This window comes from Giraffa tippelskirchi, chromosome 7, assembly GCF_054371585.1.
Source record: "Giraffa tippelskirchi isolate mGirTip1 chromosome 7, T2T-mGirTip1v1.2.pri, whole genome shotgun sequence".
Taxonomy (NCBI): domain Eukaryota; kingdom Metazoa; phylum Chordata; class Mammalia; order Artiodactyla; family Giraffidae; genus Giraffa; species Giraffa tippelskirchi.
The window spans coordinates 77,520,356-77,547,096 of record NC_137281.1 but is presented as its reverse complement, the minus strand read 5'-3'; the positions used below and the strand labels follow the sequence as shown (position 1 = coordinate 77,547,096).

At 42.4% G+C, this 26,741-nt stretch overlaps 2 protein-coding genes and 1 long non-coding RNA gene across 6 annotated transcripts in view; 1 reads left to right on the top strand and 2 right to left on the bottom strand.

Annotated features, from left to right (window-relative positions):
* THBS4 (thrombospondin 4) overlaps positions 1-22,111 on the bottom strand; it is a 268,357-nt gene extending 246,246 nt beyond the window's left edge. For 2 of the 3 annotated variants that reach the window (XM_081506025.1, XM_081506024.1), the window contains exons 1-2: positions 21,581-22,109; positions 10,081-10,265 (exon numbers count right to left, since the gene is read on the bottom strand). The gene's annotated coding sequence lies outside the window, so the exon portion shown is untranslated. Of the gene's footprint in view, positions 1-10,080; positions 10,266-21,580 lie in introns of all 3 variants that reach the window. The other variant, XM_081506027.1, reaches the window with a different exon arrangement.
* LOC145512332 (uncharacterized) overlaps positions 21,805-26,741 on the top strand; it is an 84,024-nt gene continuing 79,087 nt past the window's right edge. The window contains exon 1 of the long non-coding RNA XR_014058478.1: positions 21,805-22,002. This is a non-coding gene — a long non-coding RNA (uncharacterized LOC145512332). The remainder of the gene's footprint in view (positions 22,003-26,741) is intronic.
* CMYA5 (cardiomyopathy associated 5) overlaps positions 23,061-26,741 on the bottom strand; it is a 108,999-nt gene continuing 105,318 nt past the window's right edge. For both annotated transcript variants that reach the window (XM_081506019.1, XM_081506020.1), the window contains one exon: positions 23,061-23,956. In XM_081506019.1, the coding sequence (XP_081362145.1) occupies positions 23,710-23,956 (247 nt within the window). In that variant the 3' untranslated portion in view covers positions 23,061-23,709. The remainder of the gene's footprint in view (positions 23,957-26,741) is intronic.

Here is a 26,741-nt window from a genome sequence, read left to right as displayed (position 1 = left end):
GTGCTGCACTCAAGATGCCAGCAAATCTGGAAAATTCAGCAGTGGCCACAGGACTAGAAAAGGTCAGTTTTCATTCCAATCCCAAAGAAAAGCAATGCCAAAGAATGCTCAAACTACCGCACAATTGCACTCATTTCACACGCTAGCAAAGTAATGCTCAAAATTCTCCAAGCCAGGCTTCAACAGTACGGCAAACCGTGAACTTCCAGATGTTCAAACTGGATTTAGAAAAGGCAGAGGAACCAGAGATCAAATTGCCAGCATCTGTTAGATCACCGAAAAAGTGAAAGAGTTCCAGAGAAACATCTACTTCTGCTTTATTGACTATGCCAAAGCCTTTGACTGTGTGCATAACAACAAACTGTGGAAAATCCTGAAAGAGATGGGAATACCAGACCATCTGACCTGCCTCCTGAGAAATCTGTATGCAGCTCAGGAAGCAATAGTTTGAGCTGGACATGGAACAACAGACTGGTTCCAAATCAGGAAAGGAGTACATCAAGGCTGTATATTGTCACCCTGCTTATTTAACTTATATACAGAATACATCATGAGAAACGCTGGACTGGATGAAGCACAAGCTGGAATCAAGATTGCTGGGAGAAATATCAATAACCTCAGATATCCATATGACATCACGCTTATGACAGAAATCATTTGGTAGGTAGTTCATAGGATTTTTTTTTCTGCCTAATATCTTATGCCTCAGAAAAATACAGCAGTACTTCTGCACTGTCCCTACAAAAAAAAGCCCCAACCCAAATCAAATCATAAAGTTACATCAAGGAAAGCCAAACTGATGACTAATTTACAAAATAACTTGTCTATAATTTTCAAAGGAGTCAAGATTATGAAAGTCAAGAAAAGGCAGAGGAATCATTCCAGACTGATGAAAACTAAAGAGACACAACGAATTGCAAGCTGTGATTCAGAACTGTATACTCTGGCTATACAGGGCATTTGGGCAGACAATAATGAAACTCAAATGGGAGTCTGAGAATTAGATGATAGTAATGTATCAATACTAATTTTCTGATTTTGGTAGTTCTATCATGGTTATATAGGCTATTGTTCTTATTTATAGAAAGTATAAATAAGAAGTCTGTAGTATCTAAGTTTTCCCCCATGGATAGCTAAATGGCCCAGTACTGTTTATTGACTAGGCATCCTTTCCACACTGACATCAGCACTAGCTGTATGATATTTCAAGATACTGATCTTAGGTCAGTATCTGCGCACTCAGGTCCATTCCATTGGCCGTCAGCCAGCACGAGGCTGCTGGCTTTGTGTTTCTTGCACACAACACCACGCCTGTGAACCTGGACGTCATTTCTGGAGCAGCAGGCCTGAGCCCTTGTCTTCCCCACATATGTCGGCTCCTGCCTGTAGCTTTTTTGACTGTGATGCTTCCATTGCTTGATTCCAGACACCTCCTCTCCCTGAGACATTTCTCTGCTAGGAAATGAAACACCAGAAACTTCTTTTCTCAACGTCTTTGGAAAGAAACCATCCTTTGGAAAGAAGTAGCCCTCAGTTAAAATAAGAGTTCAGTGATGAGGAAAGTATCTGAACAAGGACAACAGGTTGTGAAGGACTCTTGGGCACAGGGGAGGCATTTCCTTTTGGAGCCAACAGCCTAAGGCAGCAGATCCTGAAGTGTTCTGATCAGCATCAGCAGCACTGCCTGGGAACTTACTGAAAATGCTTCTTCTCAGGACCCACCCTTGACCTAACTAAATCAGAAACTCTGGGCCTTATGTATTTTTTTAATCTTTCGGCCATGTGGCATGTGGGATCTTAGTTCCATGATCAGGGATCAAACCTGTGCCCCTTGCATAGGCACTGTGGAGTTTTAACCAGTGGGCCACCAGGGAAGTCCCCAGAAGCTCTGGGCTTTGGGAAGCCCTCCAATAATTCTGATGCACTCAAGTTTGAAAACCACTGTCCTAAGCAATCTTCATCCTGGACAACAGTCTCTTCCCCTACCTCTTGGGAGTAGACAGGTATGTTCAAATGTATAAAATTCAGTGTTTTCTGCAGTGAAGCCCCCAGAAATCATCTGTCCACACAATCAGCAAATGACTAGCTGTAGAATTCGGATCTCCTGGCCAAGCTCAATTTCTAAGCACCAGCTGGGAACCTTCCCCACAGATGTCCTCCTGGGATCTCAGATTCAGTGTTTCCTCTCCCTTAACCAGCACCCACTTCTGGGTAGATGAATGGCACACTATGCCCTAGCCGAGAAATCTTGATACTTTCATCATATCTTCTCTCATTGTCACCAACTACCAAATTCTACTGATTCTAAAGTCCCTGCTTGGTTCGATGCATGATACAGGGCACTCGGGGCTGGTGCACCGGGATGACCCAGAGGGATGGGATGGGGAGGGAGGTGGGAGGGGGGTTCTGGAAGGGGAACACATGTACACCCATGGTGGATTCATATCAATGTATGGCAAAACCAATACAATATTGTAAAGTTAAAAAATAAATAAACTAATTAAAAAAAAGTAAAGTCCCTGCTTTTCCATATGAAGGGTTTCCAAGGTGTGCTTATTTTTGCTAAGCATTTTGCATGTTAATTTGTTTAGTCCCTACAGCAAACCATGGAAGGTAATACTATTATTATCATCCCAATCTTACATGGAGGAAATTGAGGTTAGAGAGGCACAGAAACTTCTCCAGAATCATACAGCTATAATATTTCAAAGGCAGATATTTTAAAGGCAAACATGTTTGTCATATAATTCAACAACAAAAAACTGAACAACGTAATCAAAAAATGGGCAAAAGACCTAGATAGACATTTCTCCAAAGAAGACACACAGATGGCCGAGAGGCTCATGAAAAGATGCTTAACATTGCTAATTATTAGAGAAATGCAAACCAAAACAACAGTGAAGTACTACCTCACACTAATCAGAATTGTCATCACTAAATGTCTACAAATAACAAGTGCTGGAGAGGGTATGGAGCAAAGGGAAACTTTCTACACTGTTGATGGAAATGTAAGTTGGTACAGCCACTATGGAAAATAGTATGGTGGTTCCTCAGAAAAATAAAAATAGAATCACCATATGTGGGATCACCATATGATCCAGCTATCCCATTCCTGAGCTTATATCCAGACAAAACTAGGTACAAAAAGATACACACACCTCTATGTTCATAGCAGCACTATTCACAATAGTCAAGACACGGAAACAATCTAAATGTCCATTGACAGATGAACAGATAAAGAAGATATGATACATACTTACAATGGAATACTACTCAGCCATAAAAATAATAAAACAATGCCATTTACAGCAACATGGATGCAACTAGAAATTATTATACTAAGTGAAGTAAGTCAGAAAGAGAAATACAAATATCATATGATTTACTTACATGTGGAACCTAAGATATGACACAAATGAACCTATCTATGAAATAGAAACAGAATCAAAGACATAGAGAACAGACTTGTAGTTGCTAAGGGGTTGGGGGAGGGATGGCATAGGAGGCTAAGTTAGCAAATGTAAGTGATTATATATGGAAAGGATAAACAAGATCCTACTGTATAGCCCAAGGAACTATACTGAATATCTTATGATAACACATAAGGTCCATCTAGCCAAAACCATGGTCTTTCCAGTAGTCATGTATGGATGTGAGAGTTGGACCATAAAGAAAGCTGAGCACCAAAGAATTGATGCTTTTGAACTGTGGTGTTGGAGAAGACTCTTGAGAGTCTCTTGGACTGCAAGATCAAACCGATCAATCCTTAAGGAAATCAGTCCTGAATATTCACTGGAAGGACTGATGCTACAGCTGAAACTCCAGTACTTTGGCCACCTGATGCGAAGAACTGACTCATTGGAAAATACCCTGATGCTGGGAAAGATCGAAGGCAGGAGGAGAAGGGGATGACAGAGGATGAGATGGTTGGATGGCATCACTGACTCAGTGGACAGTTTGAGTAAACTCTGGGAGTTGGTGATGGACAGGGAGGCCTGGCGTGCTGCAGTCCATGGGGTCACAAAGAATCAGACATGACTGAGCAACTGAACTGAACTGATGATAACCCATAATGGAAGAGAATATTTTTACAAAAGAATGTACATATAATTGAATCATTTTGCTGTACAGCAGAAATTAATACAACATTGTAAATCAACTATACTTCAATTAAAACAAACAAATAATAAAGGCTGAAACTGAAATCAAGCTCTGGATTTTAAATACCCATATCTCTTTTTTCCTCATAAGCTCTAAAATCATCATTACTCTTCTAATGATGGTTTCTAACTGGTACCCAGTCTTCAATTAATCCTTAATAATGCCTTGGGATATCTTTCTAGGAAGAGGAGGCTTCTCAACACTCTAAAATCTTCCAAGCAACTTCACTGCCTAGGGAATAATTGTAACCCCCTAGTGCCTATGGTCCTCCACACCCAAACTCCACATTCTTCCCCAAGCTTACCTCCCACCCTGTTCCTTCAACCTAAATCACATCCTGCACTTTGCATCTGTTGTTGCTCAACTCCTCACCCAACCTGAGAAACCTTCAACCATCCAGGCAGTGGGACTTACCACTCAAATTCTCCCACTGTTTCTTAAGATGTCAAATACAGATCCCACAAATATGTGTAAGTTAAGGTGGTAATTTTACAATAAAATTGAGAAATAACTCCCTCAGTGACCAGGGGTGTTATTTTATATTATTTCCCACAAATATCCCTCCCATTCTACTCCCTGGGGGAGGATCATTCTTTCACTGTACTACTGACAGCAGACTTGGCCCTCCGACTGATTTTGGCCAGTGGAATTACAGCATAGGAGCCTTACATGACTTCCAAGCAGAAGTTTAAAGAGCAAATGGATGGTTCACTGGACTCCTCCCCAGCAGGAAATAGCCTACTGAATCAGCCTGGTCCCAGAGTAAAGATAAAATGGGGCAGAGCCACAGCCAACCCACCGTAGACACACAGCAAAAACAAGAAATCAATCTTGGTTTATAAGCTATTGAGCTTTCCAGAGTTTTGTTATTGAGGCACTATCCTGACTAAAGAAACAGGGATTTTTTTGCCCCAATCTTCTTTCAATGGAATCAATTAGTTCCTGACATCAAAAGAAGTCATACTAGGTCAACAGGGTGGGAGTATTCTGTGTAAGGAGAAGATGCTTGACCTGACTGTCTTGGCCTTTCCCTGGGGCAAGGGATCATTAATAGATAGAACCTCAGCCCAGCCGCCCCCCAGTCTAGATGGGTCATTAGTGCTCCACCCACCAGAGTCACATCTAGGAGATGAGCCTCACCCGCGGAAATGTCCTAGCAGAGGGGAGGGTGGAAGAGGGGGCTTGTGTCCGTGCTCCCCACTTCCAACAGGCTCCCATGTGAGGAGCCTCAATGTCAAGAACTTGAAGCCATTGACTCAGGTGGCTTAGCAGTTGGAAAGAACTGGGATGTACCCCTTCTCCAACCTGAGGCGGTTCATCCCAGAAAGTTCAGACTCAATGATGGGCAAGTTTAAAGCCAGGGGACCAAGAGGAACCTCCCATCACCACACACCTGCCTTGGTGATGAGGCTTTCTACACACACTGGGATTAAGCTCAGGACAGACTGGAAGATCCCTCCCAGCTTTGGGGCAGCTTATACACCGCCTTCCTCCAGAGAGCATTCTGCGCTCTTCACCTTTGATCCAGTGATCACCTCCAGCCTTTCTGCAATAACTAACCCAGGGTTGCCTGTGACAACCTTGGACTTGTTCCTGAAGGTTAGCTCTGATGACACTTCCTCCACAAAGCCTTTGTTCTTCCAATTGTCAACTGTCTCCTCATTCTGGAAAGCGGCAGGCACTGTGCCAGATGGACTGAATTCTACATCCCATCATCCACAGCAACATCCTTGAGCAGTCACAACATTTATCATAACAGAGCAAGAACGTTCCACGTACTCCCTTTTATTTTTTAAACCTAGCATTGATTGACCAAAGCCAATTTAACAATTTCAAAGGAAGCATGACATTAACTTTAAGATTAGTTGCTAAGAGAGGACCTCTTTGTAGTTTCAAAATCCAGAACCTCATATTCACCTACTTGATTCAATGTAAACTCTACCCTTAAGAAAGAGAATCATTACTAAGCCTCAGGCTTGTAATCAGTGTTTATGGAGTGAAGAGTGAGAATAACTGTATGTCAATCATTTTTTTAAAGTGTTTATCTTTTTATCCTAAAAATGTTCAGGGAACCACAGCAAAGTGAATATAATTAGTCCCCCGTTTCTGAGGGGGATACAGTCCAAGATCCCCAGTGGATGCCTGAACCTACTATGCTTTTTCCTATATAGCCATCCTATGATAATGTTTAATTTATATATTAGGCACAGTAAAAGAATATTTGAATTGCCAGATCACTACCTCTGCACTTTGTGCCTTTAGCAAGTAAAGTAAGTGTTACCTTGACAGTTCATCTGATGGTTGCCATAGGAGGGATGGAGCAGGATGGCATGAGATTGCATCACACTCTGCAGAATAGCATGCAAATTTAGAATGTATGAATTGTTTATTTCTTGAATTTTCTATTTAACAGTTTCAGACCACAATTGGCCAAGGTTAACTGAAACTGCAGAAAGCGAAACCACAGATAAGTGGGGAGACTGCTATATGCTTATCCCTAAACTACACATTTACAGAGAGTTACAATTGTAAGTGCATGTTATGTGCTTTTTGCCACAATTTTTAAAAAGTTAAAGTCCAACTATATCTATGTAATGTGTCTTGGAAGGTCTCAGCACCGCTGAATCCCCGTATGTGACTGGGGTGAGTCTCGCTGTAAGGGAACACCACAGGCTAGAGCCCTTCTGCAGCCATGTGCAGTTCTGCCTTTGCTCCACCCACATATTTGTTCAGATCTCCTGGGTCAGTCACCACAGCGGGGGAGCTCAAAGCCCCATGTCCTGTGATAAGGGTCCTAGGGCTGCCATAGCAAATTCCCACATGCTGGACAACCAAAAGACAGCAGAAATTCATTCTCTCACAGTCTAGAGGCCAGAAATCTGAAACCAAGGTGTCAGCAGAGCCACGCTCCCTCCTAAAGCTCTAGAAGAGATTTTCTCCTTGCCTCTTTTGAGTGCCTTGTGGGTGCTGGTTGCCAGCAATCCTTGGCACATCTTGAGTTTTAGATGCACCACTCCACCCCGTGTTGCATCTTCAAGCGGGCACCTTCCCTCTGAACGAACCTCTGTCTCCAAATCTCTGTCTCTCTCTCTCCACTCACTGGATTTAGGGCTCACCCTACTACAGTTAACATCGGCCAAGACTCCACTCCCAAATAAGCTCATGTTCACGGGCACCAGGCTTAGGACACTGACGTACATTTTTGTGAATGCCATTCAATCTATAATAGTCTGAAACTATCTTTTTCTTCCAATTTCTTTGACCAACACAAAAATCAAAGACTTTCTAAAGGAACATTATGAAGAAAATAAACACAATCAAATAATAGCAACAACAACAACAACATAATAGAAGTACAAAAGCATAAAAATGGAGATGTTTACTGAAAGATTGTTGACATCTGGCCATAGTTTGACTTCACAAAGATCCTGTTTCTGAACCAGAAGGGACACAGTTTTGACTGTTTGGAAGAATAAACGCCCACTGTGTAAAGGTAAGTCAGAGCCTTCCCACTAAACCCTGCATGACCATGGCAACTGAGGGTCCCTTCTCTACCTCAGAAGGGTCTCTTCTGTGAAACTGCAGAAATAGCCATGGTGACACCTTTGGCACCATTTGCTTAGTCTGAGGACTACAATTAGTCTGCAGTCTTTTAAAGTCTTTCTCAATCCCTTTGGGGTGCAAGCTCCACCTCCCCTGGTGCTACTTCTCCTCTCCTCCATTTCCATGACTTGCTATAAAAACAAAACATGAAGAATTGTGTATTTAGGAGCAGTTTCCTCCCACCACCCTCCCTTCCCTGCACCAATCAAGTCCTCCAAAACACCATATTATCTCCATGTCATTCCTGGGTCCTCTCTAGCCTACAAAAAAAAAGAAAAGAGAAGAAAAGAAAATGGCAACAGCAAAATAAAAGAAGAAAGGACTCTATGAACGAAAAGAGACAGCAGGGATGCTGTGATGAAGGTAAGAACTACCTGACTATACTGCTTGCATTCTCAGCTTCAAGTACTAGCCTTTGATGCTGAAATTTTTTTTGTAGCCCTACACAGCCAATCTCACATTTCGGGCAAGTAATTTTCAATTTTCTGAGTTCTATTGTCATTAGGAAGGTAAACAATAGAAAGAAAAATCAACTAAGTCTATTAGAAAAATGTTAAATAAATATATTTGTATTTTAAAGGTGGTATTATCAGCTTATCTACTGCAGGATTACGGTACTCTAAAAGCACATTTTCCACGTGTGCTTTCAGGTTGTGTTTCACTCTGTTGATTCGGCAGTATCTATCAAAAGCCTTCAATCATTTGTACTTTTTAACTTATAATTGTATTTCTAGGAACTTACTGAAAGAAATAATGAGATGTACGTGCAAATATTTATGGACAAGGATACCCACTTTAGAATCATTCATAATAACCAAAAGTTGTAAACAAATGTCCAGCATCAGAGTATTAGTTAAATAGATGATACTATATCATTATAATGAAATGTTCAGCACATATTAAAAACTATATTTGTAATGAATATTTAAGGATATGAATGAAAATATGTGTATACATACTCATACACATACATCAGATGGGATTCTCTGGCTGCTGGTAACAACAGAAAACAATTTGAAATTACTTAGGCTTAAAAAGGTGACAATGGGAAAGGGATTCATGAAATGGGATTGGATCAATTTTTTTTCCACGAGGGAAAACCTGCATTTTGATTTCTACTGTGCACCATACATAAAAAACTGATTTATGTATATATACATATGTATATAATTATGCATCTATAAATGTATATCAAAGTTATATATGTGTGCATTTATCCACACACACATATATGTGTTCAGTCATTCAGTCTTGTCAGACTCTTTGTGACCCTTTGGGCTGTAGCCCGTCAGGCTCCTCTGTCCATGGGATTTTTCAGGCAAGAACACTGGAGTGGAGTGCCATTTCACATACCAGGGGATCTTCCCAACCCAGAAACTGAACCTGCATCTCCTGCATAATTCAAGCCACACAAAGTTTAGAAGTAAACAGTAGACACCAGAAATGTTGTCCCAACAATGTCACCAAGGATCTGGGCTCCCACCTTTATGCTCCTTCATGCTCAGCATGTGAATTTCATCCTCAAGGTTGCAAGATGCCTGTGATAACTCTAGGCACTGTATCTACACATGAAGAAGGCAGAAGGCAAAAGGCCCAAAGTCACAGCACATACTAACTGAGTCTAGGTCTGCGGGAATGTGGATACTGTTTATTTTAGTCATCATTTTCCATAGTTTCCAAAAGTTTCATAGTGATATGTATTAGCATTATTTTTAAAATGAAAGTTCTGTTCATTGAATGGGGAAAGAGCAAAATCATTTTCTGATTTTTTGAACTTCAAGCCCCATACAGGTCATCCATGGGGTTTTCCATTGGGTTGAATAATTGGGGACTCATTTCTATGCCTATAGAGGTGAAGTAGCAGCCCTGAGCTTATTCTTGGGAGGATGCAGAGCAATGCACAGCTCCCTGACTCGCACATTATAAGGTGCACACAAAGACTATGTGGGGGCCCCTAAATGCTATTCTTTGTGAGCAGAGGTGTTTCTGACCTGAAATGACTTGGGGAAAAAGGCAGCATCCCACACAGCCAGGGTTTGGTGTGTAGGTGTCTGCCACTGCTGTTCAACACTCAAATGCATATTTTATCCATTTTCTGGAGCTCTGCAGGGTAGAACTTAGCTCAGAATAATTAAGGAGAAATGCAAATCAAGAAATAAGCTTAGTTATAGTTTAATTCACTGAAAGAAGAAAAGCTGAAAAGCATTATAAATTTCAACAGAGATGATTTCCTGAAAAATACCATCGATCAACAGGTTTTCTTAAGAAAATGACCTTTCAAACAGCTTGTGTTATGGACGAGTCAGGTTTACTCACCCCATCTGGATGATAATTTTTGACCCTGAGGTTTCAGATCCTTCACTCACGTCCAGTCCTTGAGGAAACTCAGACTCCATTTGGAGCTTCTGTTTTTCTCCCTCTGACTTACAATCCAAGTACTGTATGGAGAGAGCCCTCAAGTTTTCCAGTGGAGAGAAGTAGGACACCGACCCACAGGGATTCTGAATGGTGAGAAGGGAAACTGTGTTAAAGAAGAACCAAAAATCTATATGATTTTCTGACTTCACTTTCAACAATATTTATTTACTGCCCAAATTCTATGAGGCCCTAAGCTAAAACCTAGAGTATTCAGGAAAAAATCTCTGCACTGCAGGAGCCCTCCACAGCCATATCCTAGAGCCACTTCAACGGCCACTTCTTCCCCACTTCCCCACCCCTCTTACACATAGAGCTATAGTGACCTCTGAGCCCCTCTCATCCATCAGGCTATCTGTCACCTCCTCACCTTTGCTCTGTGTCAGAAACGCTCTTCTCTGCCACCTCCTGCCTCCATAACCCGCTCGCCTCCATCTGGCCGACTCTTACTCAGCCATCAGGTCTCAGCACAGACATTTCTTCTAAGAAAGCCCACCTAAGTCCTCCCAAGTTCCTCTGCCTACACTTTCACTTCCTTTCACTGAATAAACATAAAAAGTTACAAGGAGACAAAAATAAAATGTCTTTGATTATATCTCTGGAGTGTTGCTTATTCAACACACTAGTGACGTAAAACCAGTATCATTTGGTCATAACAAACAGATATATTCTCTCTCGGCTCTGTACCCCATGATTCTTCAGCCTATATGCTGATTAGATCCTTGTGTTCTGCCGTGGCCTCTTTAAAGGTAGAGATTGTGTCTTACTCATCTTGGTTCCCAGCAGGAATCAGTATGGTATCTTGATATGGTAGATGTTAAAAAAAAATCTACATTTAAATTGAGCATAGTTAAATATAATATATTTAATTGACTTTAAATAAAAGTGAGTGCCAAGCTTGCACTATCAAGGAGTTTCTGTTAGGTTTTCCCAACAAGACTTAATGAAAACTGGTTCAAGTTCATGGTAAAAATGGAAACAATACACAATTTTCCATGACAAATTCAAGAAAAATTCTAGGCCAATTAGTGAAGTTGCTTCCTTTCAGTTCAGTTCAGTTCAGTTCAGTCACTCAGTCATGTCCGACTCTTTGCGATCCCATGGACTGCAGCACACCAGGCCTCCCTGTCCATCACCAACTGGTGGAGCTTACTCAAACTCATGTCCATTGAGTTGGTGATGCCATCCAACCATCTCATCCTCTGTCGTCCCCTTCTCCTGCCGCCTTCAATCTTTCCCAGCATCAGGGTCTTTTCCAATGAGTCAGCTCTTTGCATCAGGTGGCCAAAGTACTGAAGTTTCAGCTTTAACATCAGTCCTTCCAATGAACACTGAGGACTGATCTCCTTTAGGATGGATTGGCTGGATCTCCATGCAGTCCAAGGGACTCTCAAGAATCTTCTGCAACACCACAGTTCAAAAGCATCAATTCTTCGGCACTCAGCTTTCTTTTTAGTCCAACTCTCACATCTATACATGACTACTGGAAAAACCATAGACTTGACTAGACGGACCTTTGTTGGCAAAGTAATGTCTCTGCTTTTTAATATTCTGTCTAGGTTGGTCATAACTTTCCTTCCAAGCAGTAAGCGTCTTTTAATTTCATGGCTGCACTCAACCATCTGCAGTGATTTTGGAGCCCTCAAAAATAAACTCTGTCACTGTTTCCACTGTTTCCCCATCTATTTCCCATGAAGTGATGGGACCAGATGCCATGATCTTAGTTTTCTGAACGTTGAGCTTTAAGCCAACTTTTTCACTCTCCTCTTTCACCTTCATCAAGAGGCTCTTTAGTTCTTCTTCACTTTCTGCCATAAAGGTGGTGTCATCTGCATATCTGAGGTTATTGATATTTCTCCCAGAAATCTTGATTCCAGCTTGTGCTTCTTCCATCCCAGCGTTTCTCATGATGTACTCTGCATATAAGTTAAATAAGCAGGGTGACAATATACAGCCTTGATGTACTCCTTTTCCTATTTGGAACCAGGCTGTTGTTCCATGTACAGTTCTAACTGTTGCTTTCTGACCTGCATACAGATTTCTCAAGAGGCAGGTCAGAGGGTCTGGTATTCCCATCTCTTTCAGAATTTTCCACAGTTTATTGTGATCCACACAGTCAAAGGCTTTGGCATAGTCAATAAAGCAGAAACAGATGTTTTTCTGGAACTCTCTCACTTTTTCGATGATCCAACGTATGTTGGCAATTTGATCTCTGGTTCCTCTGCCTCTTCTAAATCCAGTTTGAACATCTGGAAGTTCACCGTTCACATACTGTTGAAGCCTGGCTTGGAGAATTCTGAGCATTACTTTGCTAGCGTGTGAGATGAGTGCACTTGTGCAGTAGTTTGAGCATTCTTTGGCACTGCTTTTCTTTGGGATTGGAATGAAAACTGACCTTTTCTAGTCCTGTGGCCACTGCTGAGTTTTCCAAATTTGCTGGCATAATGAGTGTAGCACTTTCACAGCATCATCTTTTAGGATTTGAAATAGCCCAACTCGAATTCCATCACCTCCACTAACTTTGTTTGTAGTGATGCTTCCTAAGGCCCACTTGACTTCACATTCCAGGATGTCTGATTAGGTGAGTGATCACACCATCATGATTACCTGGGTCATGAAGATCTATTTTGTATAGTTCTTCTGTGTATTCTTGCCACCTCTTCTTAATATCTTCTGCTTCTGTTAGGTCCATACCATTTCTGTCCTCTATTGTGCCCATCTTTGCATGAAATGATCCCTTGGTATCTCTAATTTTCTTGAAGAGATCTCTAGTCTTTCCCATTCTATTGTTTTCCTCTATTTCTTTGCACTGATTACTGAGGAAGGCTTTCTTATCTCTCCTTGCTATTCTTTGGAACTCTGCATTCAAATGGGTATATCTTTCCTTTTCTCCTTTGCTTTTCACTTCTCTTCTTTTCACAGCTATTTGTAAGGCCTCCTCAGACAGCCAGTTTGCTTTTTTGCATTTCTCTTTCTTGGGAATGGTCTCAATCCCTGTCTCCTGTACAATGTCATGAACCTCCATCCATAGTTCATCAAGCACTGTGTCTATCAGATCTAGTCCCTTAAATCTATTTCTCACTTCCACTGTATAATCGTAAGGGATTTGATTTAGGTCATACCTGAACAGTCTAGTGGTTTTCCCTACCTTCTCCCTTTAAGTCTGAATTTGGCAATAAGGAGTTCATGATCTGAGCCACAGTCAGCTCCCGGTCTTGTTTTTTGCCAACTGTATAGAGCTTCTCCACCTTTGGCTGCAAAGAATATAATCAATCTGATTTCGGTGTTGATCATCTGGTGATGTCTTTAATGACAAACTTTTAGAAATGAAAAGTTGGAAGTCAGTTGAATATCTCTCAATAACGAACTGGTTGAGTAGTCTACAATCCATCTTTACAGTGGACTGCATTTGGGCATTAAAATAGTGATGTGAATCTGTTTGTTGATGTGAGAAGATGTTCATGACATAGCCTTAAGTAACAAAAGCAGATTATGTAACAGTGATTTTATTTACATTTTAAAAAGTGCACATGCGCACATGTCTGTGTATGTGTACCCAAAGGAAAGAAGCGAAACATTTGGGAGGACACACACTGAATGTTAACACTGCTTGCCTATGAGTGGTGAAATTAAGGATAATTATCTTTTGTTCTAAATACTTTCCCTGAGTATTTGCAATGAGTAAAAACGAAAATACTAAACTTTCATTGGAGATACAATGGCCATGGATAGTATAACAACATACCAAGGCGCGTGTGAGGACATTGCGCTTTTCTGAGGGGTACACTAGGCTCTTTGATTGTAACAAGTCCCTGCATTATAGCTGAATTAATAATGGCTAAAATGTTTGCTTTTGTTATACGGCTGGCACTCTGCTAAGAATTTTTCACACATTAATTCGTTCATTTACAGGTCACGACAACCCTTCCCTGCTTTGTTCTTTTTAATAGCATTTATCACTTTTGATACTCAAGAGTTTACGTATGTCCTTTACTGTGTGTTTTTCTTCTCACTAGAATGTAAACCTTCGGTGGGCAGGGCTATTTGTTTGTTATGTTCACTGCTGGCTCCCTAGTACCTATGGCAGTGGCTGGCATCTTAGCTAGTATTCAAATGAATAAATGAACAACCTTATGACATAATAACTAGTACTTGAAGGCGGGAGGAGAAGGGAATGACAGAGGATGAGATGGTTGGATGGCATCACCGACTCGATAGACATGAGTCTGAGTAAGCTCCGGAAGCTGGTGATGGACAGGGAAGCCTGGCGTGCTGCAGTCCATGGGGTCACAAAGAGTCAGACATGACTGAGCAACTGAACTGAACTGAACTGATGCCTTCCTTACAATGAGAACTCTAAATGAAACTAAGCAATTTGTAGCAAATCACACAGCTAAAGGATGAGTCCAGTTTCTCTCAACCCAGATCTACATGATAATCTGGTTCTAACCCACTCTCATCAATTACAACAAACCCTTGAATAAAAGCATCCTCCTCCTCCCCCCACATGCAGTCAGTCCATGGGAGAGACAATGAGATGTCACGTAAGAACCTCCAAGTACGGTTTCCTTCTATTAAATTGGTAATATCTTCACATAATAGATGATGTTCTATCATCTGCAGGGGTCATCATAACAGGCATGCGATTTTTCAGATCAAAAACAGAAGGAACTGGGCCTAGAAACCGAATCATTCACTAAATGAAGAAAAAAAAAAAAAAAAACAGAGCCTGGAAAAGGGTCTTAAATTTTTTTTTTTTTAATTGTGAGTGTAAAAATTTGTACTGAATAAATAAAACCCCCAATGGACAAGGATTTTCTCAGGGAAAAATCCTTAGGGCTGATGCCAAGAGAAAGTACTTGGAATAGAAAACCAAATATTTGGGCCCATGGCTAGCCATGGCAGTTTAATAATGCTGGCCATTAAGTTCTTCCACATAACCTGCCTTGATCACCAAACGATCCTTAAATCCACACAGAGCTTCCCATGTGGAAATCTGTCAGCTCTCCTGAGCACATGGAACCTGAGAGGAGTATGAGCAGCCAAAACTGACCATGGTGGGAGCCTGCAGGTCCTAGAGCTCAAGGGCCTGGAGTGGGAGTTCTCTGACCAGAGGTGTATGCTCTCTAGCCCCTTTGCCAATTTAATTTTTCACCATAGATTAAGTGATTGACATTCTAAATTATTCATGAGTCTTCTGTGGGCTTGATTAATGGGGGTGCATCTCTATGGACCTGACAACCTTTGAGAGCTCTGACCAATCCACTTCCTAGGTCTTCCGTGGGAAAACCAGCCCTGAACTGTAATGACAATGCTAACTCAGGAAAACTACCCTTCCCCCTTTACACACACACACCCATACACTCAAACACATACACACACAGACATGAAATATACACAACATACCGATGCACACTTACATACATAAAGATACACCCATCAGCCTGTCTGAGGCCCTGTTTGGCCACATAGTCCCCAAATGACATCATGGTCTCATCTTTCCAATAACTGCAAATTCATGGAGTTGAAAAATGTAAAATACTCCTTCAAATGTGCTTGTATTTCTCCATCTTTGCTGACTGCCAACTTATCAAAGGTTGTTTGTTGTTGCTTTTTAGTCGTGCCCGACTCTTTGTGACCCCATGAACTACAGCACGCCAGGATTCCCTGTCCTTCACCACCTCCCGAAGTTGGCTCAAACTCATACCATTGAGTTTATGATGCCATCCAACCATTTCATCCTCTGTCACCCCTTTCTCCTCCTGCCCTCAATCTTTCCCAGCATCAGGGTCTTTTCCAATCAGTTGGCTCTTTGCATCAGGTGGCCAAAGTATTGGGGCTTCTAAACAGACTCAATTCAACACAAGCCAGCCCAGGTACAATAGCAGTTTCCCCCACATTTCTGCACAAGGCTGGTCCTAAACGCAACCAGGCAGCAGTGCTGCTCCCCTAGAAGAAGGAAGTGAGCAGGGCCACAGGGTTCCTGGACAGAGTTAAGAGGGAGACAAGGAACACTTTTTCTTCTCTCCCACCTACATCAGGTCCTCTCTGCAGGAGCTGAGAGCTGGCAAAGGCCAGCCCAGGGGGCCTTTATGAAACATCCTGTTTAATGCTCACAAACAGAATACCCAAACACATGAAAAGCCAGTTCTCTGAGACTGCCATTGCCTGATTCCTAATGCCTTACTTCTTGTTAATTCACCCAAAATATTACCTGAAGTCCTTACTTGGCCTTTAAGGCCATCATGAACTGGCCCCCAGCTACTGTCTGCATCTGTAGCATTCTCTCCTCATTGCTAATTCCACTCCAGTCCCGTGGCCTCCTTATTGGTCTTTAACACACTCCCATGTGCTGCATTAGGACCTCTATATGCCTGTTCCTTCTGCGGTCAATAGTCTTCCACTGCAGGTATCCACATGACCTGTTCCCTAGCCCGCTAGGCTACTTTGTCCATGGGATTCTCCAGCCAAGAATACTGGAGTGGGTTGCCATTTCCGACTCCAGGGCATCTTCCCAACCCAGGGATCAAACCTGTGTCTCTTATGTCTCCTGCATTGGCAGCCCGGTTCTTTACGACTAGTGCCACCTGGGAAGCCCTTATTTAGGTCTTTATTCAAATGTCATCTTATTAGAGACACTTTTCTATCATACCTACAATACAGAGCAGTCCCTGCCTCCTCATTCTTTTACCTGGATTTATTTTTCTTCCTAGTTCTTATTCCCCATTGACATACTATGTATGTATTTGAGTGTGTTAGTTGCTCAGTCGTGTCTGACTCTTTGCAACCCCGTGAACTATAGCCCTCCAGGCTCCTCTGTCCATGGAATTCTCCAGGCAAAAAACTAGAGTGCGTAGCCATTTCCTTCTCCAGGGGATCTTTCTGACCCAGGGATCAAACCCGGGCCTCCTGCATTCCAGGCGGATTATTTACTGTCTGAGCCACCAGGGATGCATGTATGTATTTATTGTCCACTAAAATATAAGCTCCTTGAAAGCAAGGATTTTGTCTGATTTGATGACTGCTGACTGCTCCTTAAAGTGCCGAGCATGCAGTAAGATTCTTTGTGGTGTCGAAACAGCCCAACATGAAGTTTGGGAGCTTGGGTTAGTTTGAGAAAGGATTTTCCATCATTAGCTGGTTGTACAGAAATCCACGAAAGGGAAGATACTAAAGGGATTCTAAAACCATTCTAAGTAATGGCCAAATTCATCTTGGGAAGTATTCTCTGGTTTAGGGAATGGCTTTTAATGGGCCTTTTAGTTCTGCAAAGAAAGGCCTAAAGTCTGGACAGGATAGAAGAGGCTGAGACAGGAGGGCACAGTTTTGTTCTCATTTTATTATAAAAGATGTCGATATTGGTAAGAGAAGTGTTTTTTAGTTTTATGTTTTCTAGTTCCATTGTCTGATCCGAGGAAAGCAAAGCTTGAACAGAAGCTAGAAACTTTAAGAACAAAATGGAATGGAGAGGTTTGTCTGTTAAGTACGTCTGGAAGGCCAGGCTAAAGGAGTTCAGACGGGGGCTCCTGGCAACATGGGATGCTTCACAATCAGTTTTACTTTGCATCATTATCTAAGAAGAAATTTCCCTTATTAACTCCAAGTCTTCAACAAAAGCTATGTTAACTGCTCCCAATGTCAGCCTTGTGTTAGCATTGCCTTAAGGAATCAATGGAGATTGTGTCAATGATCCGGATAGTGAAAGTCAAACGGGACCAGGGACGCATGAAGAAGAGGTGGCTAGAGGTGGTGGAGGGGAATTTGGAGGGCAGAGATGTCAACAAGGAGAAAGCAATCATTTGGAGAAATTCTTGGAAATTTGGAATCAGAATCAAAATTTCTTACAATCAATACGACATCAGTATTTGGATAGTAAAGGAAAAGGGACTTGGAGAAAATTAAAGATTTAGGGACTTTGGGGTCCCTAAAGTGAATTCAGCATCACAGAGTTCAGACTTTAATCTCAGTGGTTAGCGACTTTTAAAACTTTATCTAACCACAGAAACCTGTTTATTAAATAAACTATTCTATGGAATCCAGATCCAAACTGAGCCACTGTGATGGAAAGGGGTAGGGGCTTGAATTTATGCCCACTTGGCTTTCCTACTGGATCCCATGTTGTCCTCAGGCCCCTCTGGGGAATCCCAGCACCCCAGGAATACAGCTTAAAAACCATGGATCTGGAACTGAAAGCAAGAATATGCTCTTTAAAATTTCAGATGGTTGATCTTTCAGCCTGACTCTGAGTGCTCATTACCTGCCAAGGAGTATGTCTCTTAGCCAGCTGCTACTGACTGGGTATCCTCCTTTCTCTTGAACCAAATTCCTCAACCCTGGGACTTCTACTCACTGGTCCTGGTGTAAAACTCAAAATAAGCCTAATTCCTTCCATAAAACAGCCCTTCAAGTCTCTGGCTTCCTAGGTGGTACAGTGGTAAAGAATCCACCTGCCAAGCAGGAGACGAAGGAGGCAAGGATTCAACCCTTGGGTTGGGAAGATCCACTGGAGAAGGAAATAGCAACCCACTCCAGTATTCTTCCTTGTAAAATCCCATGGACAGAGGAGCCTGGTGGGCTACAGTCCATGGAGTCACAAAAGAGTTGGACACAACTTATGGACTAAACAGCAGCAAGTCTTTGAAGAACACTTATTTCCTTCCTTAACTTGTCTTTGTTCCAGGTTAAACATTTTCAACCCTCCAACTATTCTCAAGCAATTCTTACAGTGCATATACTATTTGGGCACCTGAAGTTACTGATACTGATTAGAGAAAACAAACTCAATATTGACAGAGAGTTAAGACCAAAACAGGGGCGCATAAAAGAGGAGCCACATATACTCTGGGGGCAGTAAAGCAAAATGAGAGATGCCATTCTTCTAATGTGAAAACTACAGAAAATACGTTCCCCTGCCAACACCCCTGCCCACTGTGGAGGTGGCTGGAAAGCAGGTCCAACTTCATTCAGCTCAAGGATGAGCCCTCAATCACTGCCTAACAGTCACCGAATTAGGGACATGGGGGATGGCTACTGGCAGGAGAGGCACTCAGCTCTCATTACTATTATTTGTGAAACACCCCCAGCAGTTGGGCTCTGGAATTCAGGACTGTAATTGCCTAGCATGGGTTCATTCCCACTCATCTTCATTGACCACCTGTGTATCCACACAGTTACTGATCCTTGCCTAATGCCATGGAAATTTATTATCTAAAAAGAAGTGGTATTCTGTAACCACGGATTCATGAGTTCTTTTGGAGCAAGCTGTATCAGTCTGTCAGCATCATTTAGTGATAATCATTGGATTTATCTTAGGTACTGGCTTTGGTAGAGCCTGTAGGGGGCAGGGAGTAAGTTTCAACAATTAGGGCTAGTTTTATAGCTAGAAAGTACATGACCAGCTCAATAGGAGAGCCCCCCTCCCCGCACCAAAGTCCCTGAAACAAAACTTGAGCTTCCTGCTACCTAGGTGCTTCACACCCACCCTGATGATGGGTGTTTTGAGGCCTGGAGATACGTGCATGCTGTGCATCCCACTCATGGGTGGGCAAGGGCACCTGCACTTGACATATAGGAGGACCCTTTCAATGCTGACCCTTCACTGTACAGCTGGACCGTATTATTTGCTTGTGATAAAGCTCTTCCATGAGCATAAACTGAGTCCTGTGTGTTCTTTCAAGCAATTAAACAGTTGAGATGATTAATTGGTAATTAACACAGCAAGGGTGAGAAGGGACCTCAGATACAGGCCATTCTGAGGCCCGAAAGATGCTTCTGATAGGAGAGTGTTAGTTTTCAACATTGAAAGCACACAGTTTTGTAGGTGAGTGTGATGAAGTACAAGACAATTCTGTTGGATGCTAGGGAAGCACTTCTATAAAAACAACATTTGAGTCGGTTCTACTGAGATGGATGAAACTGGAGCCCATTATACAGAGTGAAGTAAGCCAGAAAGAAAAACAAAAATATAGTATACTAATGCATATATATGGAATTTGAAAGATGGTAACGATAACCCTATATGCGAGACAGAATAAGAGACACAGATGCATAGAACAATTTTATGGACTCTGAGGGAGAAGGTGAGGGTGGGACATTCTGGGAGAATAGCATTGAAACATGTATATTATCATATGTGAAACAGAACACCATTCCATGTTCGATGCATGAGACAAGGGCTCAGGGCTGGGGCAATGGGATGACCCAGAGGGATGGGATGGGGAGGGAGGTGGGTGGGGGGTCCAAGAAGGGGAACACATGTAAACCCATGGCTGATTCATGTCAATGTATGGCAAAAACTATTACAATATTGTAAAGTAATTAGCCCCCAACTAAAATAAATAATTATAAAAAAATAAAAAATAAATAAATAAATAAAATAAAAACAACAGGAACATATTCTGGTTTGCTCCAACAGAAAAATACCTCTAATTTTGACAAAGAATATATCCAGCCAGAGTTGCCAGGTGCAAAAAGACAGAGAAGGACCACAGAGTTCATCCTCATTTTCTAATCTTTTTTCCACACACTCCTCTCTTTCGGCCCTGTACCTGTTAGAGGCAAAACTGTGTTTTCATGTATGTGGTTTCACGTTTTGGGGTTTTTTTTTTTTTTCACAAATAGAATATTATACATATCTCTGAATCCTAAATAAGGTCAATGGTATTGAAGAAAGAATTAAAGTATCCCATGTCTGCTGGGAGTAAGACAGCACTGATAACAAAAGAGAGGCTTGGGAAGGAAGTCAGTTCAGGAGTGAAGAGAAAGTGGATGTATGAATTAATATATATGTGCATATATGTATATTCATATGTGTATGTGTAGAGTGCATATGAGTATGCAAAGACACATAATTTTCATGTATAATGTATATGTAGAAAAATGATCTGTGATTAAAAATGAAACAAAATATAATCATTTTATTCTTCTAGCTTCGGATGCAAGCTGTATCTAAATCCATGTTCTGCTCCCTGCCAGCTGTGGCTATGAACAAGTCAGTTAACTGCTCTGAGACTGGTTTCCTCATCCATAAAATGGAAGTTTTTGTTGTGCAACGACCTGATGAGTGTTAAGAGATAATGCATGAGCTATACATTGACCATCAACAGATTTCCAGAGGAGAAATTTTTACAGAATTTTGCTGCCTTCCTTTCCTCTCGCTGAGGATCTGTGTTGTGTGAAGAGGAAAGACAAGAACGCAAAGGGACCTCAGAGAGTAAGGGCCAAGGAGGAGGATATGGGGGAAACAGCATTAGCTTCACTCTACTTGTCTGCACGGGACCAGTCCCCTAGGAACCACTGCCTGTTAACAGACAAAGGCGGCTAAACCATGAGCTCCCCCAACCCCACTGTCCTCCCTGCCAGCATCCACCTGCTACGCGGTTAGAGATAGGGGCCCACTTACCGGGGATGCGGTGAAAGGTCGCCACAGAGGGTCTCTGGCATCCTCGTCAGGACGTTGTAAGCTAAAAATACTGGGCTGTTTCACGTGCTTATTTAACCTTATGTCTACATTTATCCTGAGAAAAAGGCATCACTAAAGCATCTGAGTTGCCCAGAGTAATGACGTAGAAGGGCTGAGTCACAATTTGAACCTAGTTCCTTTCATTACCACACGGCTTCCGCCTTAATGCCGGAGCTGCTTCCATCTTGACGGCGGACGCTGCTGGCGTCCTGCCCGCCTCCCCGCGGCTCGCCTGAGTGCCCCAGCAGCTGCGTCAGATGGTGGTCGGCCTGCTGTCAGCTGTATCAGACACCTGTGTTTCTTGTGTCCTTTGAGGGTTTTCTTGTGACCATAAGAGCTTTCAAGGAACACAACCTGGAAAGGTAGGGAAGGGAATTGAATGTCCCGCGAGGTCTCAGGGGCAATGCTCACCCAACTGGGTTGGACAGGAGTGCTTACACGTTAACCTCTGGCATGTTCCTAGTGGTTTCCGAGGGTGCCCTCAACACGGGCAAGCCCCAGGTGTCCACACTGTATTAACCCACCCATAAAACATGTCTTCTATACGCTCTTGCCTCTTCCTTTCTCACTTTCCCCAGGTCCTCTCCTGTGCTTCCTAGGATCGCCTCCTATGTTTCCTGAAATCGCCTCCTATGTAAATAACTTGCACTAAATGTTTATCTCTTTGGTCTACTTTTGGAGGAATCCAAACTGAGTCAAATCCTAAAATCCACGTGGTTGCTGCTCCTTTCGTTATTGTTTTTAATTACACTATATTCCCACCCAAAAAAGTAATAATGACCATGAGTTGCTGATTAATCAGAACCTGATTATCATTTTAAGGCTTGTACAAACGGAAGACAGTGTTTCCCACAAAGCAGCATGTTACTCCTTGTTTTCACTAACTATCCTTCTTGCCAGCAGTTGCCCTAATTTCAAAGCAGGATGAGGAAGGCTTTGAAGTCACTCTGTTAATGCGGTTACACACCCAGTTAGGCTTTTCCATCTATTAAACAATAGATTTTAGGGTATGTACCAAAAGTAGGACATTATTTCTCGGTATAAGAAAATAATCGAATTCGTAATGTTTAAAAAATCTACAAGTACAAAGTGTTTGTCTTGTGTAGAACAAGAGCAATCATCTCAACATGCACTTTATATTTATCAACTCGACACATACATATTTTAGGAAGATTTTGAGAGATTTCAATATATCTTAAAATGACCATTTTATTTTTAGCAACAAGAGATTCTCAGTTTCTGGTAGTTGTCTGTAACTATAGGCTGAAAATGTTTAGATTTTAAAGCTTGCACGTGTAAATTCTCACATAAAAATGAGTGGTAGTACCACCCACTGCAGTGTGGTGACTCTTTATCCACAGTTTGTCCCATCCAGAGAAGCCAGGCTCGCAAGTCACATGTAATAAGTTCACAAAACATGTTTTGTTTTATAGACTCTAACCATTTATTTAACAAAAAGGAAATCTCTAATATCTAGCATTTTTCTACATTTAAAATTTCAGGGAAAAGAGACTCATGTTCTACAGTATATCATGGTTACAAAAGAGTTCATTATCAGCTTAGAAGGGTTAAAACATTTTCTCTACTGATTAGGACTCAGCATTCTTTAGTGAAGTGAGGTGACATTTCTCTTATGGAAAAAGTAGTTGTTTCCTGTCAGAGGAGATGTATTACCAGCACAACCTTCCCTTCACTCAGAAAGGGACATAGATCTGTCCCTCCAAGGATTTCTTTCACCAGCGACACAGGTGGGAGTCCATTTCACTATTTCGATTCCCAAGTCAGGTATAAATCCTTTTCACTTAGGGAAGAACTCAAACATATATAAACTGAAGGGCAGAGGTTGCTTTTTCCATCTTCTACTCACACGACACTAGAAATTCAAGGTTTTCTTGGTGGTTTGGCTCGTGTGTTGATCACTGTGCATGGAGCTATCATTCGTGCAAGTGTTTTCTGAATGCTGTATTCAAATGTTTTGAATGCTGTCTAGCACCCACAGGAGAGAACAAGAGAGCACCTCCCTCCTCCAATATTTGAATTTTGCTCTTGGAAACTCTGAAAGCCAATGATCACTTTTGCCTTGCAGAATCGGGGGGCTCTATCCCCAGGTGCAAAGTACATTTTCCAGGTTTCTCCAGGGCGAAGGCAGGGTGGACGCCCTCGTTAAACCTGTGCCGGATGATGAAGAGCATCTGTCCAGTCTCAGCGTTTATAAACAGCAGCCTCTGGGTAGTGTAGTCCAGCAGGATGCCCACTCTGGCGGGACACTCAGTCACATGGACATCGCTCACAATGCCACTGTAGAAAAATGTGTATCTGAAATGGAACAGAATCGGAATTGAAAACTTTGGAAATCTTGAAGGACTACGATAAAGAAAATCACCTGGAGACAACCGATTTTGCAATTATTGATCTCAGTTCACAATAAGGATTTGCAGTAGCATTGCCCCAAATACCTTAGCCAGATCCCTCCTAGATGCTAAAATGCATAGCTCTTCCCCACAGATGAGCGTTTTTTAATAATTTTGCTACTTCTACATTAGGAGGCAGGCCCAGAATAACCAACATATGCCTCCCTTGTGATTTTTCTCCACATTTTAATTCTTTCCCAGCTGCCCACATGTTTTAACTACCGCATTCATGGTGTGTCATTCTTTTGAATAAAACTCCTTTGAGGCTGCCATGTATTTTAAAAAGTACTGCAGGCTTGCCTTCCATAAAATGCATTAATTTTACTGTTTAAAAAATTTGTAAGTAACTTATTTAGGGCCTTAATGAAGTTTAAGAAATATGTCATTATTTCTGTCCAACCTCATCCTTTGTACAATGCCCCTGCCCCAAACCAACTTTCCTTTTCATCTTCTCCATGTTTTCTGCAGCCTTACAGCCAAGGGGGGTTACCTTTGATTTCTCTCTTAAGTTCAAATACATTCAATTCACCATGTTTTCACTGGCATATGTGTACGTCCTACACTTTGTTAGACCTCTGCACCTCTGAGGGATATGAAGGACCACAGCATACTGTCCTTGCCTTCAAGGAAACCCATTCTCTACTGAACTAGAAGGAAAACTGTTTATGACTTTAGCATAGGCTGGGGCTCAGACTCCAGCTCTGGGCACAGATGGGGCAAATGTTTTCTGACACATTTCATGGACCTGGTTTGGTTGTGAAAGGAAAGGTTCAAGGACGGGTTGGGAGCGAGAAATTGCTGAACAGAAAAAGCGAAACTGCTCTGTGCAAAAGAGTAACATAAGGTGGGAGTTTTCTCCTGGTGATCTTAGAAACAGAGGGTGGGGCCCTGAAAGCAGGAGAGAAGAGCTGAGGGACAGGTGTGTGGTCTGTGGATATGACAGGTCTGAGGGTGGCAGTGACACTGGACAGACTGGGGCCATAGAACCTGCATAATTCTGATGAGGCAGAGAAGGACCTTACAGACTTGTGGTGTCTCTCTTAAACGCCTAGAAGCTTGAGCGCAGGGAATGGCAAGTTGGCAACTTCCTTGCAGAATGAAGCTCATTCAAAAGGGCAGAGGTTTACGGGGATGGAAGGTAAGCAAGACTTCCACAATGATAAAGGATCTTTTCAGTGCCTTGCCGATGTGAAATGTGGCAGAACACTGTGAAATTTTAGAACCTGTAAAGCACACAGAGGTTGTGGGTGGCAATGATAGGGAATAGCAGTGGAGCTGGTGTTCTTACAGAAGACTTGAGGAGCAGATGGGTGTACGTTCAGCCAAAGAAAGGTCAGGACTGGATAGTGGGGAAAAGAGTGAGGGGATCCAAGCTGTGGGGACAGCAGAGGCAATGATGAGGTGGCAGAATAAACCTGTATGTCATCTGCTTGACCAGTTAGGAGGGGACATGTGAATGACTGAGGGTATTACCTGGATAGGTCAGTCAGAGGCCAGGCTCTATATTGGCCTGCCCTGTCTAATATAGTAGCCAAGAGGCACATGTGGCCACTTATATTAGAATTAAGTAAAATTCAAAATTCAGTTCATCAGTCTTACTAACCACATTCCAAGTGCTCAACAGCCACATCTATCGTTTTTCTAGTTTTTCAGAATGTGTGACTGGACAGGACTGGTTGAGGGGGTTCTGAATGCCCATCTGAGCTATTTCCCTACCCTGCTTGGAATATCGCCAGTGCCCACAGGCTCAGCCCCAGTGAGTCCCTGAGCAAGTTGCTACCATGTAGGTCACGGAGGGAAAAACATTCCATGGAGCTTTGGACCCAACAGTTCTGCAGGGCCTGGAATTCACCCTGTCCTCCTTCTGCCCCATTTCCCACTGAGCACATCACTTCATTCTCCAAGCTGCACTCCGGCCTGAAACAAGGCCTGTCTGTCTGTGGCCTGACTCCCTCCCCATCCTTCAGACTGCTAGTTCCTGTTAAGACAGGGGTCATTCGGAAGCCTGATTCTTGACATCTGCATGACCCTGGAACTGCCTGGGCAAGGGTCCCTACCTGTGGAGCCCACCCTGATGCATCTCACTGCTGGCCCAGAATCAGCCCAGACTCCCTTCCACCCCGGTGGCTGCTTCCGTCAGGACTCCCATGCCCCAGCCTGGTTACATTCTTCCAGGCTTCCCGCCTTCACTGTAGTCCCAGAGGGCTGACACCACTGTATATGTTTGTCGATTTTTTTAGCAGAAAAGGAAGGGACATGATGCAAATGATGTTTTAGAAATATTTGCCAGTGGTGACACTTAGAATGGCTTGGAGTGGTTAGAGACTAGAAAAAGAGCACAGGCCTGGGGGCTGGTAAAGGAAGTGAAGCCTTGAACTTGAGAAGTAAGTTATGGACAGACAGGAAGAAATGCAACTGATTCTTTCTCCTTAGACTCTTCATTTCTCCTATCCCACTGTGACATCTTACACTAGATGCAAGTAGAATCAAGAGTAATATTGCTTCATTTAAATCATGAAGCCAGAAAAATGGAAAAACACAAAAGGGTCTGCTATAGCAGTATTCTCAGTGACCTGAAGGCCCGGGTGCTCTGTTTGGACCATGGAATGAGGCACTTAAGACCTGACCTCTCTGTGCTGTGATCACACCAGCAGGCACATCCCTTCTCCCAGAATCTACAGAACCTACCC